Genomic DNA, 17,848 nt, shown 5'->3' with positions numbered 1-17,848 from the left:
TAAGATAATAATAAATTTATAATAAGAGTGCAATAAGTGTTGAATGTTTGTATTGCTGATTTATTGTAATTTTTTGTATTGTATGCCATGTGCCATTTGGTAGAAAATGTAGCTAATGAACGACTAAAATGAATACCACCAGTTCTCAGAATCCTGCAGTAATCTTCAGCTAAATGTGTACTGAATATCAACTTTCTTGGTAGTTTGTAAGTACCTTAAATATTTCAGGGCACACTTTAGAGAGAGAGATGTACAACTGTCCTCTTTTTCAGACTTCTAGTAATCATGTCACAGTAAACTGTAGTTAGCAGTTTGCCATGAATGTGTCTCTCTGTGCTATTGTTCCCCTCCCTCTTTGCACTGGGAGGTAACGAAGCACAGTTCCTGGCCTAATATTACATCAGAACCAGAAGTCGTGGTTTGTTTTACTCCAACAATCCACAGTTGGTAAGTAAATAAGAAATCTTAGCTGCAGATTGTGGTTTGTTGGAAGTGAAAAGCTAAGTCAAGGATCATGGTTTGTCTCCTCCCAGTATAAGCAGATGAGCAAGGAAAAATGAAATAGGAGATATTTGCTTGTGCATGGTAAGCCACGCTTTTATGTTAATGTGACCTGTGTGTTTTGAGCTATGTTTATCAGATTTATCTTTCTTGCTGGTGTGGAAATATTATAATATCATTCTGGGCTACATTTCATGTTCCCTCTCATCCCCTTAAGAGTGAGAGATTAGGCAAATGTCCCATTTTTTATAGTTTTCCAATAACGAGGATTATGTGGACTATGGAAGCACCCTCGTATTTTTGGAACTCACTGAGGGAGTCAGTGAAAGAATTTTATTTTCAGCCCTAAAGAGAGGTTGCTCTTGGAAAATGTGTCAGACAAGGTAGAAGCACGACAGCCATGGGAGGGTGCTTGTAGCTTACCTTGAACATAGACTGCATATTCACATATCCCACGGGTCTCTTGGAGTTGCTCTTTTATAAGAATCTGAACCACAAAGTAAAGAAGTTAAGTTCCAATAAAAAGATTTTCCTTTTTTGGATAAGGGGCAGAATGTTGTCAACTCTACCCTTTAATAAGTTAGCCTCAACATTAAGCCAGTATTTGTTAATGAAAGGTACCTAAAAGATCAGGGGTGAGGAACCTGTGACCAGCCAACCTTGTCAAGGGTCAAGGAAGATGAAATTTGTAGCCTAGCAGTATCTGGAGGGCCACAAATTCCCAGTCTCTGTGCTAGAGGGGGGAAATGCCTAGAATTTTCTCCTTTTTTCAGAGCAAGGAAATGCCTGTTGAAACCACTACCTCTCGCGCTGGTAATTTGTCCTTCCTGGAAAAGAGCCTCCTGAAGTCAAATTATCCAAGAGCAGGAGCTTTTTGATGGCTTTGACATTGGCAAGGCTTTCAATTTCATTTAATGGCACTATAAAAAACCCTTTTGCATTAAAAAATGTTAACATTAAGGCAACGACCTCTGAATAGGTAACATTAGGACAAGTAAAACTCCTGCCACCCAAGTACTTGTGGAATAGATTGCTGTTATCCATCTATTGGAAAATTAAGTGCCTGCCTTGATGGTCCTTAGAAGTGCGCACACTCTTCGCACAGAGTAAATTATTTTTCAAAAATAGCCAGAGGTTCCCAAAGGTTCCTGTATTCACTACAAAGAGAAAACTGCACCTCTAGGAGCCAGTGTGACATAATGGTTAGAGCAGGGTGGTCCAAATTTTCATACCAAGTGGGCCACAAGCAGTGGAGGGCAAGAGGGGCACAGATTTCTGACAGCCCCCACAACAGGCTCCCTCATCGGGCTGAGCTCCTGTCGCCTTCCAGAGCCTCAGGAAGGCAAGCCGTGCCCAGACCGGGCCTCCTTCTCCTTGTGGCCAGCAAAGGGACACCCATGGGTGCCCCACCCCTGGGCTGGCTGAGAGGCCGAGGTGCCCAGCAAAAAGAGGAGTTGCAGCAATAGGCTGCCACCACAACCACAACGGGGGGTGGGCATGGCCAGCAGGCAACAGCGGGTCATGCAAGAGCAGCCCTGAACTCTCCCAGCACAGGTGCCAGCCAGTGTGCTTCCCATTGCCCCACAGCCTGGCCAGGAGAGGGGCACCAAGCCATAAAGACAATTGGCCACCAGCAGAGACAGCAACACCAGCCATGTGCCTCCCAGGCTCCATTCTTGCGATTTATTCAAAAGGAGAAAGTGGCTAGCTGCATTCATGACTCTGACAAGTTTTGGTAAAGAGATAGCAGTTCCTAAGGATGGAACATGTTAACGTGCTGCCATGCTCTCATTAGATTTTGAAGCAAGCAAGCAACCAGCCAACCAACCAACAAAATGCAAAACAAAAAATCAGTTAATTCAGTTAACAGGAGGCTTTTGGGAACAGAAAGAATATTAACCCTTACTAGGATTGTTCCAAACCCGGGGTATGCAAACCCACTTCAAATCATGGTTTGGAAGCAATCTTGATTAGCGCGAACCATGGTTACCTCTGATTCGGGTTTAATAAGAAACTCTGGCTATAATGAACCAGAAAAGGGTGGAGGAACCTGTACAAGGAGCCCTTGGTATATTCCCTATCTTTAAATCTTGTTTTGGAAGTGTTCCAAGAAGAACCGAAGTCCTTCTCCAAAGCAAAAGCCTGGGTACTTCTCTGAAGTTATCTTTAAAAGGCACTAATGGCAAAGCTATAGCCCTACAGATGTTGGTTTGCCATTCTGATAATATCTGGTCATTGGCTGGGGCTGATGGAAAACGGAGCTCAGCAACATCTAGAGATCCACAGGTTCCCCACCTCTGATTTAAAGTGCAAAAAAGTCAGGGTATATCATATTCCTACCTTACACGAATCATAGTCTTTGCGAATGTAGTACAAGTGGATCAGCCAATTCCTACTCTCCAGACTGCGCAGTTCTGGCACTGTGCAAAAAGGCAGCAAAACAAACATTTAGAGATCTAGTAGATGATGCCTTTTGAGACCCAGTTTTTGTACTTCACCCAGAGAGAAGTACCAGACCTGCTACATGAGGTTCTTGATTGTTTATGCTCCAATGAAGCAGAAAACAGCAGGTGGCAGTGACAAAGAAGTAAGCAGGGAAGGAAACATCATACTAAGCATTATTACTGTAGCAGAGCCATGAAAGGTGGACACAAGAATAAAGGATGGCTGATCATTTACCCATTCACTAAATATTTATATCCTAAGTTTCCATCTCATTTCCTAGTGGTACAAGGCAGCTGACTATCACCTTGTGTTAAAAATAAAGGCAAGACCAGCAAGCAAGATCACCCTTAAATAAGCCACGAAACAACACTAAAAAACCCTGACAGGCCACCGGAAGAAAGACGTTTTCATTTGGTACTGGAAAAGAGCATTGTGGATCTTCCAGGACAGGGATTTATGCAACCTGGATGCTGCCACAAAGCAGCAACTGCACCTCTGACAGTAGCTGATGGAGCAAGATTTCTCTAGTTGATCTGAGTGGATAAGAGAGATCATACGAAATTGTACTTTAAATATACAAAGCTGAAGTCAGAGCTTTAGAGGCAATAACCCAATGGAACCCAGAACTTGTTCTACTTGTGAGTAGACATAGGGCAACTGCTTAGCTATTGCAAGATAGACTTTGGGACAGAGCCAGTATTGTAACTCTTATCCTCTCATTGCATAGTTACTGCAGAGAAATCAGTGTTTAAGCTCTAAAGAAGTACCGAGTCACAATGCAATCAATGGCAAGCATGGACACTGCTTTTCCTGATACTATTTAAAGTTTTCAGAACAAGCCGCTGTTCACATCAAATGGGCACGAGTTGCAGTTCATCAAATTCATTTCTGCATCTGAAATTATGGCAACCCAAAGGTAACCATAGCAACCAATAGGAAAATCCAATGTCTGCAAGCCAGTATCACGATGGAGAAGCCTAGCAGGAAACAAAGACAAAAGACTGCCAGAGCAAGAGCGCCGAGTTGATGGTGAAGTAGGGAGTGAGAATTTGAGAGAAAGCACCTCAGAAGGGAATAGGTAAAGGTAAAGGGACCCCTGACCGTTAGGTCCAGTCACAGACGACTCTGGGGTTGAGGCGCTCATCTCATTTTACTGGCCGAGGGAGCCGGCATACAGCTTCTGGGTCGTGTGCCAGCATGACTAAGCCGCTTCTGGTGAACCAGAGCAGCGCATGGAACTGGCATTTACCTTCCTGCTATTCATCTACTTGCACTTCGTGCTTTCGAACTGCTAGGTTGGCAGGAGCAGGGACAGAGCAATGGGAGCTCACCCCGTTGTGGGGATTCGAACCACCGACCTTATCGGCAAGCCCTAGGTTTAACCCACAGCGCCACCCGCGTCCCCCCTTCTAATAATAAGAGTAAAGCCCCCTTTAAGTTTGCCCAGCTCAGACTGAGGCTTGTATCCTGTGTCTAGCATGCCTTCTCTTCAAGGTAAAGAGACTTTGGTTTGGGGAGATGGGAAGCTTCATGGAAGACTGAATCAAGTTTTCTTTTTAGTGTTCCAACTGAACTGAAAAACACACCTTTCGTCAAGTGTTTGATTGAATCACATAAACAGCTCACTTTATTTTTAAAGCAGATAGGAGAGGCAAGTGCCCTTCTTTTGGTGAAGCGCTACAGGCAGCCTATGACATAGCATACTTACAGTCAGCCAGATATGTGGGCAGACATTTTTAATAACTTCACCACAGGGAGGGGACACCAGTGGAAGCCATGTGCAGTTACTGTGACATAAGCTACCTGAAGGGGAGTCAGTGCCAAAGCATCATCTCTCTGGACCCAAACTTGTTACCAGCTCCCCCCCCCCCCCGATCCCTCTCTAGTTTTGAAATCCTAGAAGATAGATAGGCGTCCTTTAGATTATTCAAGTTCCTTTTGCTTAAGCTCACAGCATTTCTGGCTGTCTGATTTGGATTTATAGCCAGGCATGCCAGTGCGACATGTATGTACATTCGTTATATGAGTGCACAGGCTTTTTAGACATTGTTCCCTATCCCTGAGATTCAGTGCCTGATCTTCTCTGCCATCAGAGCACTCCTGACATGTGGTTGTCAAGCCTCTGCTTAAAGACCTCCAAAGAAGGAGACTCCACCACACTCCTTGGCAGCAAATTCCACTGTCGAACAGCTCTTACTGTCAGGAAGTTCTTCCTAATGTTTAGGTGGAATCTTCTTTCTTGTAGTTTGGAACCATTGCTCCGTGTCCGCTTCTCTGGAGCAGCAGAAAACAACCTTTCTCCCTCCTCTATGTGACATCCTTTTATATATTTGAACATGGCTATCATATCACCCCTTAACCTCCTCTTCTCCAGGCTAAACATGCCCAGCTCCCTTAGCCGTTCCTCATAAGGCATCGTTTCCAGGCCTTTGACCATTTTGGTTGCCCTCCTCTGGACACGTTCCAGTTAGTCAGTGTCCTTCTTGAACTGTGGTGCCCAGAACTGGACACAGTACTCCAGGTGAGGTCTGACAAGAGCAGAATACAGTGGCACTATTACTTCCCTTGATCTAGATGCTATACTCCTATTGATGCAGCCCAGAATTGCATTGGCTTTTTAAGCTGCCGCGTCACACTGTTGGCTCATGTCAAGTTTATGGTCAACCAAGACTCCTAGATCCTTTTCACATGTACTGCTCTCAAGCCAGGTGTCACCCATCTTGTATTTGTGCCTCTCATTTTTTTTGCCCAAGTGCAATACTTTACATTTCTCCCTGTTAAAATTCACCTTGTTTGTTTTGGCCCAGTTCTCTAATCTGTCAAGGTCATTTTGAAGTGTGATCCTGTCCTCTGGGGTGTTAGCCACCCCTCCCAGTTTGGTGACATCTGCAAATTTGATCAGGATGCCCTTGAGTCCATCATCCAAGTCGTTGATAAAGATGTTGAATAAGACCGGGCCCAAGACAGAACCCTGTGGCACCCCACTAGTCACTCTTCTCCAGGATGAAGAGGAACCATTGATGAGCACCCTTTGGGTTCGGTCAGTCAGCCAGTTACAAATCCACTGAGTGGTAGCATAGTCAAGTCCGCATTTTACCAGCTTCTTTACAAGAATATCATGGGGCACCTTGTCAAATGCCTTGCTGAAATCAAGGTAGGCTACATCCACTACGGAAACTGGAAACTACGGCCTCACTCATTTGCTCACATCTGATCTAGGGCCTGTAAATTACATCAGCAGAGTTGGCTCCAGCTGTCCCGGAGAGCTCATTGTTCCTGGTTATGCTGGTGCTTGTCCTGTCCTCCTGTTGCCACACCCTGTTAGCTCTTCCTGCTTGTGCATGGAAAATACCTGCAGGAACTCCAGGACTTCTAATGATTGAGAGAGGCTGTTGCACAGGCAGGTACACTTATTTCAAAGCTCACAAATTACAATTACAAGTCGTACACTTTCCCATATAATAACACATTCTCTCTCTGAGGGTCCTAGCCAGCAGCTCATTGGTCAGAGTTTTGCTTTTTCTGTTCTAACACTGTTTATGGTTGGCTCCAGTAAACCAAACAGCATCTGGGCACACTGTATTTAGTTCCTAGGAAATAAGTCTGTATAAACAGCCTCAAGAATGACAAAATAATTCCCCCTCCTATCATAATAGGCTTGCCGCTCTGTTGCCTCACATCCTGAACTTCAGTGACACATACCTGTTACAGTCTTCCCCTCCCATCCCCCAATTCTTGGGCCGTGAGAAAATTCAAATTCACGCATGCATTAGAGTATGTCAGGGATTGTTCTAAGCACAAAGTATTAACAACTAGCAGGGAGTACCTGGCATTGCCCAAGAATTAAAAGAAACCAAAACATGGTTTTTAAATGTAGTGTAATTTTTGAGTTTCGACCTGCCATGCCAAGAATAAGTGAAGTCATGCCAAAGTCATGCTTTGGTCCACCACTTTGATTCAAAATAATGTCTGGTGTACAAACAATGGCAAAGACTGCCAGTCTGCCACCCCCATCTCGGGAAACCTGGTGCCAAGTTTGGCAGCGATATCTCAGGAGGTGGCCAAACCTATACCAAAGAAGCAGGCAGGGTCATGCCAAAGTCACATTTTGGTCTGTCATCTTGATTCAAAATGGTGGCTGGTGTCCCAGCATCAAGGAGAACTGCTGCTCCCACCTTGGCCACCCTCCTGCTGAATTTGGCAATGATATCTCAAGAAGCACCCAAACCTATAGAGAACAGATAGACAAGCAGACAAACTACTTTCCAAAACAAATAGTAGGTAACACTCAAAACCTCCAATTTTTAATAACAGCAATGTTTGCTTTCCCATTTCTGCTACTAGGGAAGGCAGTTCCAGATGTGGGGTTTGGTATTTGTGGGGCTTTATTTGTTTTGCCTCGTTTACTGCCAACCTGTGGTGAATAATTCTGTGACTGTTTCCATTTTTTTGCAGCTTTAGAATTATTGAGGCCAGGGGATTTATAATTCTTCTTTAAAAGAAGCAAGGGAAACAGCGGTAACAAGGGCCTAAAGAAACAATGGCAACAGAAGAGCAAGGAGTAAGGATTCTGGCACAAAATGAAAGGCAATACGCTAGCATGAATAAGTCTTACATCCAGTCGGCTGCCATAGCTTCCCTTTAGCAAGGATCAGAGAGGAGGATTAAAACGTATGCATGAGCCCTAGGAGACCTTCTAACATTTCTCTTTACAGGCCAGTGGTTTAAAATCCCTTAGCCACGAGGTGTAAGATGTCTTTTACAAGAGATTCTGTTTTCACCTAGGATTCCAGAGATGTGATCACACCCGCAACAGGAGAAGTGAAGGGTTTGCTTAAAGATGTTAAACAAAAGAATAGTGGCTGGCATCTACAAATATCCATGATCCCAAAGGCTGAGAATAATCACAGATGAAGCATGACAAACTCATCTAACCACAAAGGTGTCTTACTACACTGCGCACACAGACTCAAAAGCACATGCAGGTTGATAAGCCCATCTCCTGGCACACACATACACAACAGAAAGCTTTGAAATCTCTCTACTCCCCAAGACACAGCTGTTGTCTCATTGCTTAGTGCTTCTTTTCCCTTTGCTCACTTTTGCAAACAGCCACTGGAACCAACTTTAAATCAAACAATAAACCTGTATGGCTCACAGTTATTTACAGTCAACTGGGTTTAATAAAACCCATCATATACAATTCTGATGCTTGCAACAAAGCTATAATTCATCTCACTATTCTATATTAATAGTCCCCATACACACAAAAGGAAAAAATTGGATTGAAATTGAAAAAGTAAGAACAGCGGTTTAAATATAGAACAGCCATTCCTGGCTCCAGATCTCCCCCTAGTGGAAAATGGACTATTTGACAAGTTTTTACCTCCCTTGTTTCTAGATTCCTTTAAAATAGCCAAAAGGAAAAATGGGAAGCAAGATGCTATTATAATTTGCATGCCTAAAAACGTGTTTGTTTGATGGCTGATCACAACAGTGCAGGTTAACTGAGACTGAGCAAGTCACATGTCCTACTGATGTCCAGTCTTGGCATGCTAGTCTGTAAGAAGGATGAGGGTATTTGCTGGCAATATCAGGAAGCTTTTTTTATAGTTCTGCATTGTAGAGGCTGAGCTACACACCAGTTTACAGAGCTAGAGGTATCCTGTTTCCTTCAAAGAGACAGAAAATGATCCCTGTAAAAAAAAAGGAGGCCAAACAGGCAGTTTGTCTCATAGTGGCTTGTGAAAACCATGGAACAGCAACCACCACCTTGATCTAGGAGACTGGGGCCAAGTGCTGGTCTTACTGGGTTTTCTGCTCCCTCCTCTATTTCTATGGGGAGATTGGGAGGGGGGGCATCCTCCCATGCAGACAGAAGATTATCAGTACTTGCAAGGGCTCCAACTAACAGTATTGAATGTGTAATGAGAAGGGGGGGGGGGCGGAGAGAGAGACCAGAGTTGATACGGAGATGAAGAGGCCAAGCCCTAAATAGTGAATTTCTAATCCAGACATCCCCAAACTCAGCCCTCTAGATGTTTTTGGACTACAACTCCAATCATCCCTAGCTAACAGGATCAGTGGTCAGGGATGATGGGAGCTGTAGTCCCAAAACATCTGGAGGGCCGAGTTTGGGGATGCTTATATCTGTCTACTATTCTTTAACATTCATAAGCTGTTTCTTTTCAGTACTGTTGGAATCTTTTTAAACTTATTTTTTAAATTTAATATTGAGCCAGCATGCCCCATCACTTCAAAAATATTTCCAGGTTCCCTGATAGCAGGGACAGGCCGTGTTTTCTGGTATTTGTCTCTGGCAAACCAGTATCCCTGTTATGTCTTTGGGGAATGCTGTGTTAAAAAACAACTACAGTATAAGAGCCAGTTGCCAGTTGTCAGGATTCATTCACTTGCCAGGGTTGCAAAAAGTTATGTGTCTGTGTGGATAAGGTACGGATCCAGCGTGCATAAACACATGAGGGTGGCCAGTTCACATACACCACAGCTGCCAAAGTATATTTCCAATGGCTGATAACTGACCATAGGGCAAGAGTGCTTTTCTAGGCTCTCTTTAATCAAAGAACAGTCATGCTCCAGCCTTCTGAATCCATGGAAGGCTATTTCGGACTAAATTGACAAAACATTCAACAGGTAGAATAGAATCATTGGCCATGTATAATTGCTTTAAAGCTCTAAATGGCCTCAGTCCAATATACCTGAAGAAGCGTCTCCACCCCCACGTAATAGTCGCGCCTCCCCCCTTTTTAAAAGGAAAAATCAGCACAAAAAATGTGACCATTACGTGGTGAAATGCAGTATTAATACTGCTGTATGGTGCCCAAATTATTTTATGTGACTGTGATATACACACATATATTTCATGTTATAGAAAGATGTTGGCTGTGGGAGCCACTGCTAAAAGCAACACTAGAAATGTATCTGTGCTCATAGCAAACAAAGTATTCCTCACAAAAAACATCTGTTTCGTACTCATCCAGCAATAAATTCAATCTTTCCCGGCCTTAGTCCATTTCCCACTATTTTGTGTCTATTTCAACACAAGAAAATCCAAATGACTTAATTCCATTTAGCGTTCTGCTCTCCACAATAAAATGCCTGTAATGAATCTGGCCAAAGACCTGGACTGAACACCAGAACAAATAATTCAGGAGATATTTCTTCTATAAACTTAACAAACAGGGCTTAATCAACCAGAGGCTTACCGTTTGCAAAGAGCATTTCCTTACAAAGAAAGAAAATAAACTGGAGTCCTGCTCCACACCACCAGCGGTATACAAAGAGAGAAATGCCTTTCCCAGTATGATACTATCACTAACTACAAGATGATTTGATTGGAATGCTCAGGGAGAGGAAATGGGTATGACTGGAGCTAGACATTTTTAATTCAAAACCAGAAAAGCATTTTAGAAAATATCCAATTCATTTACAATGAAGTAGTAAGATTAATATCTCGACACAGCATGATTATTATTAACCCCATGCTGCTTCAAGAAGCAGAGCTCCTTTTATTCAAACACTGTTTGATTCTGGGTGGGGAGAAACTATTTCAAGTGTATTCTAGATTTTGAGGCACAAACAAAGGAAACTGGTTTTTCAGAGAAGGTCTACCCAGGAGGTAAAGTAAGTGTGTGGGGGTGCAGACATGAAGGTTTCCCCTGTGAATGTGTTAGTCCCTGAATAATGCCTGGCATGCAGCAAAGCTCTGAAGGGTTTACTTCCTTCAAGGACTTTCACTCAGAAAAGATTTCAAGGTTCAAGATAATTGGTACAACATAAAATTATCTAATCATTTGTCAAGTGTTTTCTAGCTACACCATTAAGAGTATGTATGTTGAAGAATCCTGTTGGAAATTAAATGGGAGCAGAAATTGCCCTAATATGAATGTTCATCTGAGATCCAGAATATGGGCAGTATTTGCTGTCACCCCTTTTAGTCCACAAATGTGGACATAAATAATTATACGATTTTCTGCATTGTTTTTTATCTTTCTCTTCTTCCTGTTTTATGCTTCTTCTTGATTCCAGCTGTAATGATGAATTGCCTTTTGAACAGTCCCAGTCCCAGTCTCAGTCCCAGTTTCTGTTCCTGCTGGCTAGTACATTTTTGTGTACATTTTATTTTCAAGGCTGCTGAACTGTATCAGTCACACCATTTTCTGTTTCTGCAGCTATGCTGTACAGTTCTGCAAAAGCAGGGTCAGCCTTTCCACCCCATCTGGTTTAAATTATTTAAAAGTGAGGAAGTTTATTCTTAACTCTGACTTGCCTTTGCCTTTCCCTCAGAGGAAATTCCAGAAAGAGGGCTTAGCTTTGCTCCTCTTTGCCTGCTTAGGAATGAGAGTGAATAGTACACAAGTGAAATGCTATGCTTCAGAATAATGCTAAGGAAAAGGATGCAAGGACTTTAGTGGATATGGTGGGGGGGGGGGTCAAAATGCACTCAGAAGTGGACTAGTAATATAAAGCTGATCCCAAGGACAAACATTAGGTACAAAATGCAGGATTCATATTCACGAGATAACTAGTTGGATAGGACATTGCTTAGAAAAACAGACATTACAGTGAGTAAAAAGAATTCTCCACTCCTCTACCCAGCTGAAATGCTAGGTAACATGCAGGACTCTACTGGCACATATCTATAGTAATCCTCAGTGAGCCAATGCATACAGAACCTGGACACATGGTAGTTACTTGAAAAATGTGGTTATATGTCAGTTTTCTGTTATTTGTACTGAGGGACAAATGGATGGGGAGAAGTGATGCAGGGGCGAGAATGTTCATCTCCCCACCCAGTTTTGCCTGCTTTAAGCCCCCTCCCCCTGCTATATAGCGAGTGAGAGTGGCTGGGGAAAGAAACCCAGCCAGATGGGCAGGGTATAAATAAATAATAATTATTATTATTAATGAGAAAGCAGACTGATTATGACACAAATCCGATGCTAGCATGATAGTTTGGCCCACAGGTATCCATTGGGCCTAAACTATTTGTCACTGCTAAGTGGTACCAATATCAAATGAAAGACTGATAGATCATTTTCAAGATCGCAATGATATATGGAAATGTCTCTCCACACCAACCTGTAAATCACAGGGGTGTGTGTGTGTGTGTGTGTAGAATGGATCTGATTCACTAGGTTGGGTCAAAGCAATTCAGTAACTGCAAAGGGACAGCTCTGTTATTTCACAAAGCGTTTTACTCATGAAATAGATAAGCTAGAACAAACCTCTTGCTGAGCGAGCTCTTGGAGGTTCTTTGGATGCTGGGAAGGATGCAGGCTGAAATAATACAAAAAAAGGCATTAAAACTGTGTCAAAATGAGTAACACAGGACTATCCAGAGATGAAATACAGTCTAGGCTTGTTCAAACGCTAATAATTGTGGACTATGACAGGGATGGCTCTCCAGATCTTGTTGGACTCCAAATTCCATCAGTCCCAGTCCTCATGGCCACTAGTACAGGTAAGATACACATACATTAATAAAGCAAATAGAACATTATCAAAGATCTTGTTCATACGGAGGCGATAAATTTGCAATATACAACTTCAGAATATACACATCACAACAAAAAAGCAAACCCTGACATGGTTTCTACATGCAGGGGTTTTTATTTTTATTTTGCATTGGAGGAACTTTCACTCATGTTAGCCCCCACTGCTCACAGCCTAGATACAGATTCACCACCACAGTGAGAACAAGGCCTAAATCTATAAAACATTACTTCTACATTTATTAGAACTGAGAAGCAAAATCTCCTCTCTAGAAAAGCCTAATTGCCGGGCTGACTGAAAAATTCAACCATGTGATCAATAAAACAGTTTTCTAGTGACAGAAGCAGAGAATCAAGCAAAGGAAAGGTTTCTTCGGGCTGCAGAAGTTAATGTGGAACTTTATTTAAAAGAAGCTTTCAAATCTGTTTTTTTAAAGCCTGTAATATCATAGTATCTTTTTTAAGAAGCATTTACTTAATGTAACTTTTCAAGAAGCTCATGCTTTGAAGAAATTTCTGCAGGGGTTGAACATCTTGTATATCAGGCTATGCCTTGTTTATGCTAGGTGTGTAGTAAAAGCTACAAAAATAATTTAGTTACAAGGGATGGAATGGCCAGAAAAGGCCCCACTTTATTTTTTGCCACAGAAAATTAAGAGAAAACGCCAAACGTTTGAGACACAGCTATCCATTCTTGGTCCTCCCCCGCCCCCACGATCTTCCAAATCCTGTAATTTGCAATGGGAAAATACTAGGAGAGGGGTAAAAAAAAATACACGCTCCCAGTGGCACAAAGGGTCTGGTTGTTAACCAGAAAGTTGGTTGTTCAAGCCCCCCCAGGGCTGTGGGCAGGATTCCTGCACTGCAAAGGGCTGGACTAGATAACCCTCAGGGTCCCTTCCAACTTTACAATTCTATGATTTTGCTCCAGTCTTTCTGTAACACTCACTTCTCATTTTCCCAATTTTATGTATCCTGTTTTTGGTACAACATTATTTAGTTCCAAGAATGAACTAAATGGAACTTAATGGAAAAGAGCTTGGAAGTGTTCTGGTGGGTCCATCCACTCCAACATCCTATTTCCTACAGTGGCCACACAGATGCTTCTGAAGAGCTTACCATTAATTAATTAATTCATTTGTTCATTTATTTATTTACAAAATCAATACAGACCAAAAAGATCCTGCCCTCTGGCTTACAATCTAAAAAGACACAACACACAAAAAGAAAATAGATTGGGAGGGAGTAAGAAATGAGGAAACACAAATACTTATAGTTCCAGGGCTAGCTCAAGACACTTTGGCATCTGAGGCAAAAAGCAAAATGATGCCCCCCTCTCTGCCAGGGAATAAGGGGTGAGCGCAGATCTATATCGGGAACAAGGGGGTGTAAATAAATAAATATATGCATTGGGATTTGCTGCCCCTGTGAATCTTTCTGCCCAAGGTGGCCCCCTCACTTTGCTAGGTGGGCCAGTCCTGACTAGTTCTAAGATGCAGGTTGAGCAGCTGAGATGGAAACACAAGAGCCAACTGCAGCACCAATGGGAAGGGGAACTGCTTCCCTTTTCTTCCACCTCTGAGTCTGATGGAATGACTGCTGCCATGTTCGCACTTGATGGAGAAAGAAGTCTTGCTTCTCAGCAGAGCTGACAACAAAACAGCCACCCTCCTCACTCCAGCCTCCAATTTCCCCTAGCATCTAGTATTCTGATGTATCCTGCCTCTGAACATAAAGGTTCCATTTACCATCACAGTTAATAGCAGGTGAATTTGTCTAGTCCCATTTTAAGCTATCTAAGCTGGTGCCCCCTCACCCCCATCTAATCTCAAAGCAGCAAGTTCCATACATTTATTATGCTCTGTATGCAATACTACCCCCTTATGACTGTTCTGAATTTTCACAGGTTGATCCCCGAATAAAGGGGGGCATTGTCTCTATTCACATTAAGCATGTTTACTTTTCTCAATCTCTGACATGTCACCACTTTTTTTAAAAAACTTTCTATAAAGCCCCAAATGGTTCAGTTTTTTCTTAAAGACCTAACAGATGCAGCTTATGCTCTGTTATCAACAAAGGAGACAGAAAGCCACCACAAAGCTGCTGACTGCATTATATCTATTATTAGTAACAGAATTGGATTAATTCCACTTACTTACACCTGCCATCCTGCTGCTGCTGCTGTTATTGATTATATGGATTCTGACAGTGTGCAGAACTTTTAAAGTTGTAACAGAGTTGCTGCCTGTCTTAAGTGCTGAAATTTTGGCCTGAAGCTGGACTTGCACACAGAAAAAAACTAGATTATTTTTTTAAAAAAAAATCTATTGTCAAGAGCAGTGGCCATGCATGTTTGTGAATATATAATGTGAATCTCGTCACCACAACATGGTGATCCACTCCCTGCTTTGACAATTGTATCTGCTGCCTAGATTGGGTTTACTTTACACTAAAACCAGAAGAGGGGTAGCAGAGGAAGCTAACTATGGACTTATTTACATTTAGCTTTAAAACTAATCAGTTCCAGTTCCAGTAGGTGTCTGTGGCATTAGTGCATGGTTACACCACAACTGGCATTTCAACTGCTATGCCTCTGCCAACTGAGATTGGGGGAATTGAGTCATAGGAAAATGCAACTTCCTAGAAATTGAACCGTTGCTCATTTAGTACAAATGATCCATACATTTTCCTTCAGGGAAACAACTATACATTTGCTGTGCCATAAGCTACCCTTGGTTTGCACTTTCCAGAAAAACTACAGAAAGAAAGCTGTAACCTGAGAACCTTCTCTCATGATTTTGGAGAACGAAGCTGGGGGTGGGGAACATTGTCAGAACAATTAGGTTCTTAGGCTGGAATTCCTACTAGATCTATCTGTTCTTTTATTTGGACATCCAAGTGGCTGGAGCAGCACAAACCATCTTACACTTGGAAGGTTGATGCATGGCCTCTCCTAGACAAAGACAGGCGGCCACAGTTTTTTAATGTTGTGACAATGTCCCAGCTGCATTAAAGTTTTATGCTGGGCTGCCTACATACAGTTTGGGAAAAATTACAGTTGGTAACCTAGCAGCTGTATTTTGTACTAACTGAGACAGATGTATGTTGCTACTCTTAAAACAGTTTCACAGAGTAAACATCTGGGTTCTGTTCAAGATGCTAGCTGAACCTTTAAAACCATACATTGGTTAAGGCCAGGATACATTAAGGACCACCACCTGGACACATACATCTGCCTGATTTCTGGGATCTTCTTTGGACACCCTTCTTTGAGTCCCTCTGCTAGAGACCTGAGGCAAGTGGTGATCCACAAGAGGGTCATTTGAGCTGTGGCCCTCAGACCCCTGGAATGCACTGTCCAGGAAGACTCAGCTGGTGCCAATACAGTGGTGCCTCGCAAGACGAAATTAATTCGTTCCGCGAGTTTTTTCATCTTGTGATTTTTTCGTCTTGCGAAGCATGGACTTTGGAAAAGCTTCAAAAATCACCAAAGTCTTCAAAAACCTCAAAAAAGGCTACCACACCGCGTGCTATGAGTTGCTCCTCGGAGTGAATGCACGGTTTTAAGAAAAAGGAAACAAACTTGCAAGACAAAGGAAACAAACTTGCAAGACGTTTTCGTCTTGCGAAGCAAGCCCATAGGGAAATCCGTCTTGCGAAGCAACTCAAAAAACGAAAAACTCTTTCGTTTTGCAAGTTTTTCGTCTTACGAGGCATTCGTCTTGCGAGGTACCACTATAATGATGTCTTTTTCGTGCCCAATGAAGAAAGATATTTTTATTTCTCCATGCTTTTTAAGCTTTAATCTAGCCATCTGCTTTTAATTCCTCTGCTAATGTTTTATGACATTTTATATTGTTATTATGTACTTAAGTGTATTTTCTTAGCCACCCTGTGGATTTTACCTGAAGAGTAGCACAAAAATTCATTCAATAAATTAATGTTGTAGCTTTCAGGCAAACTGCTGAGACACAGAGTATAGCTATGAAGACCAAGGAGGTTATTCATCATGATCCATGTGCGTCTGCCCAGGAGGAAAGCTTTATGTCACATTATTTTATTCTTAGAATTGCTGCTTTTAAGCACTACTGCCTGCAACGGTTAATGGAAAAACAAAAGTATTTACTTTAAATTAATAGTGACCTGGGGCAATGATGTAGCAGTGCTGGATAATGAAGGTACTTTAGTTTTAAAAAATCCAATGTAAAAATCATTCTGCAACCAAGACATCAAAACTTTCTCACTGTACTACCAAATATAGTCACACAGAGCAAGACAATCTTGCAGATCAAAATCCTTCTGTCTAACGTGAAATGCTGAGCTGAAACCACCATTAAAAGAGCAACTAAAATTCCTGGAATGTACCATAAAGAATCTTGGTTCTAACTATATTCTCCAGCTGTGACCACCAAAAAATTAACACCAGTGAATCATGTCCTTTGAAGTGATGTACTGGAGGTTATTTTAACAAATCTAATCTTAGAGCACACTGCCATAAAAAGATACCTTTAAAATCATCATTCTGTATTGTTTTTAGGGGTACAGTGGTACCTTGGGTTAAGAACTTAATTTGTTCCGGAGGTCCGTTCTTAACCTGAAACTGTTCTTAACCTGAGGTACCACTTTAGCTAATGGGGCCTCCTGCTGCCGCTGCTCAATTTCTGTTCTCATCCTGAAGCAAAGTTCTTAACCCGAGGTACTATTTCTGCGTTAGCGGAGTCTGTAACCTGAAGCGTCTGTAACCTGAGGTACCACTGCATTTTATCTCTTTTATAAATCTTCTTGTACCCTAGGATTTTGTTATGAGGTGCATACTATACATACAGCTACTGCTGAGATTCCCCACCCCCTCAAATATTCTCTCTACAAGTGGAAGGTAGCCTGGTGCATTCCAGATGTTCTGGACTACAACTCCCATAACCCCTGGCCATTGGCCATGCGGGATGAAGCTGATGGGAACTGTATGTGATGAAAACCAGGACTGATGTAAGGATTAGAACATTTAGCATAAGCACGGGAGACTTGGTTGTTCAAATCCCTGCAAAGCTTAGAGGATTACCTTGGGCCACTCACTCTCTTTTTCCTCTTTCCCCCACCACTGACAATATGGAGATGATGCCGAGTTTAAAGGGCTATTGTAAAGATATATTAGAACCAGGCCAGATAATAAATAAATAATAATTGAAGGTTTTATTTTATTTGTTTTTTATCCTCTATTTTGGAAACGTACATCCATTTTTTTTTTCCTTTTATTTTTTGGGGGGTCCCCAAAACCGGGGGGCCCTAAGCTATGGCTTGTTGAGCTTATACGTAAATAATAATTGAAGGTTTTATTTTATTTGTTTTTTATCTTATATTTTGGAAACGTACATCCATTTTTTTTTATT

The 17,848-nt window shown here is 42.1% G+C and overlaps 1 protein-coding gene across 1 annotated transcript in view; it reads right to left on the bottom strand.

Annotated features, from left to right (window-relative positions):
- BBS4 (Bardet-Biedl syndrome 4) overlaps positions 1 to 17,848 on the bottom strand; it is a 37,409-nt gene that overhangs the window by 18,432 nt on the left and 1,129 nt on the right. The window contains exons 2-4 of the mRNA XM_079953346.1: positions 12,195 to 12,246; positions 2,842 to 2,921; positions 925 to 988 (exon numbers count right to left, since the gene is read on the bottom strand). Coding sequence (XP_079809472.1) covers positions 925 to 988; positions 2,842 to 2,921; positions 12,195 to 12,246 — 196 coding nt within the window. The remainder of the gene's footprint in view (positions 1 to 924; positions 989 to 2,841; positions 2,922 to 12,194; positions 12,247 to 17,848) is intronic.

Source organism: Podarcis cretensis, assembly GCF_951804945.1.
Source record: "Podarcis cretensis genome assembly, chromosome: 14".
Lineage (NCBI taxonomy): Eukaryota > Metazoa > Chordata > Lepidosauria > Squamata > Lacertidae > Podarcis > Podarcis cretensis.
This window is presented reverse-complemented; position numbering and strand designations above follow the sequence as displayed.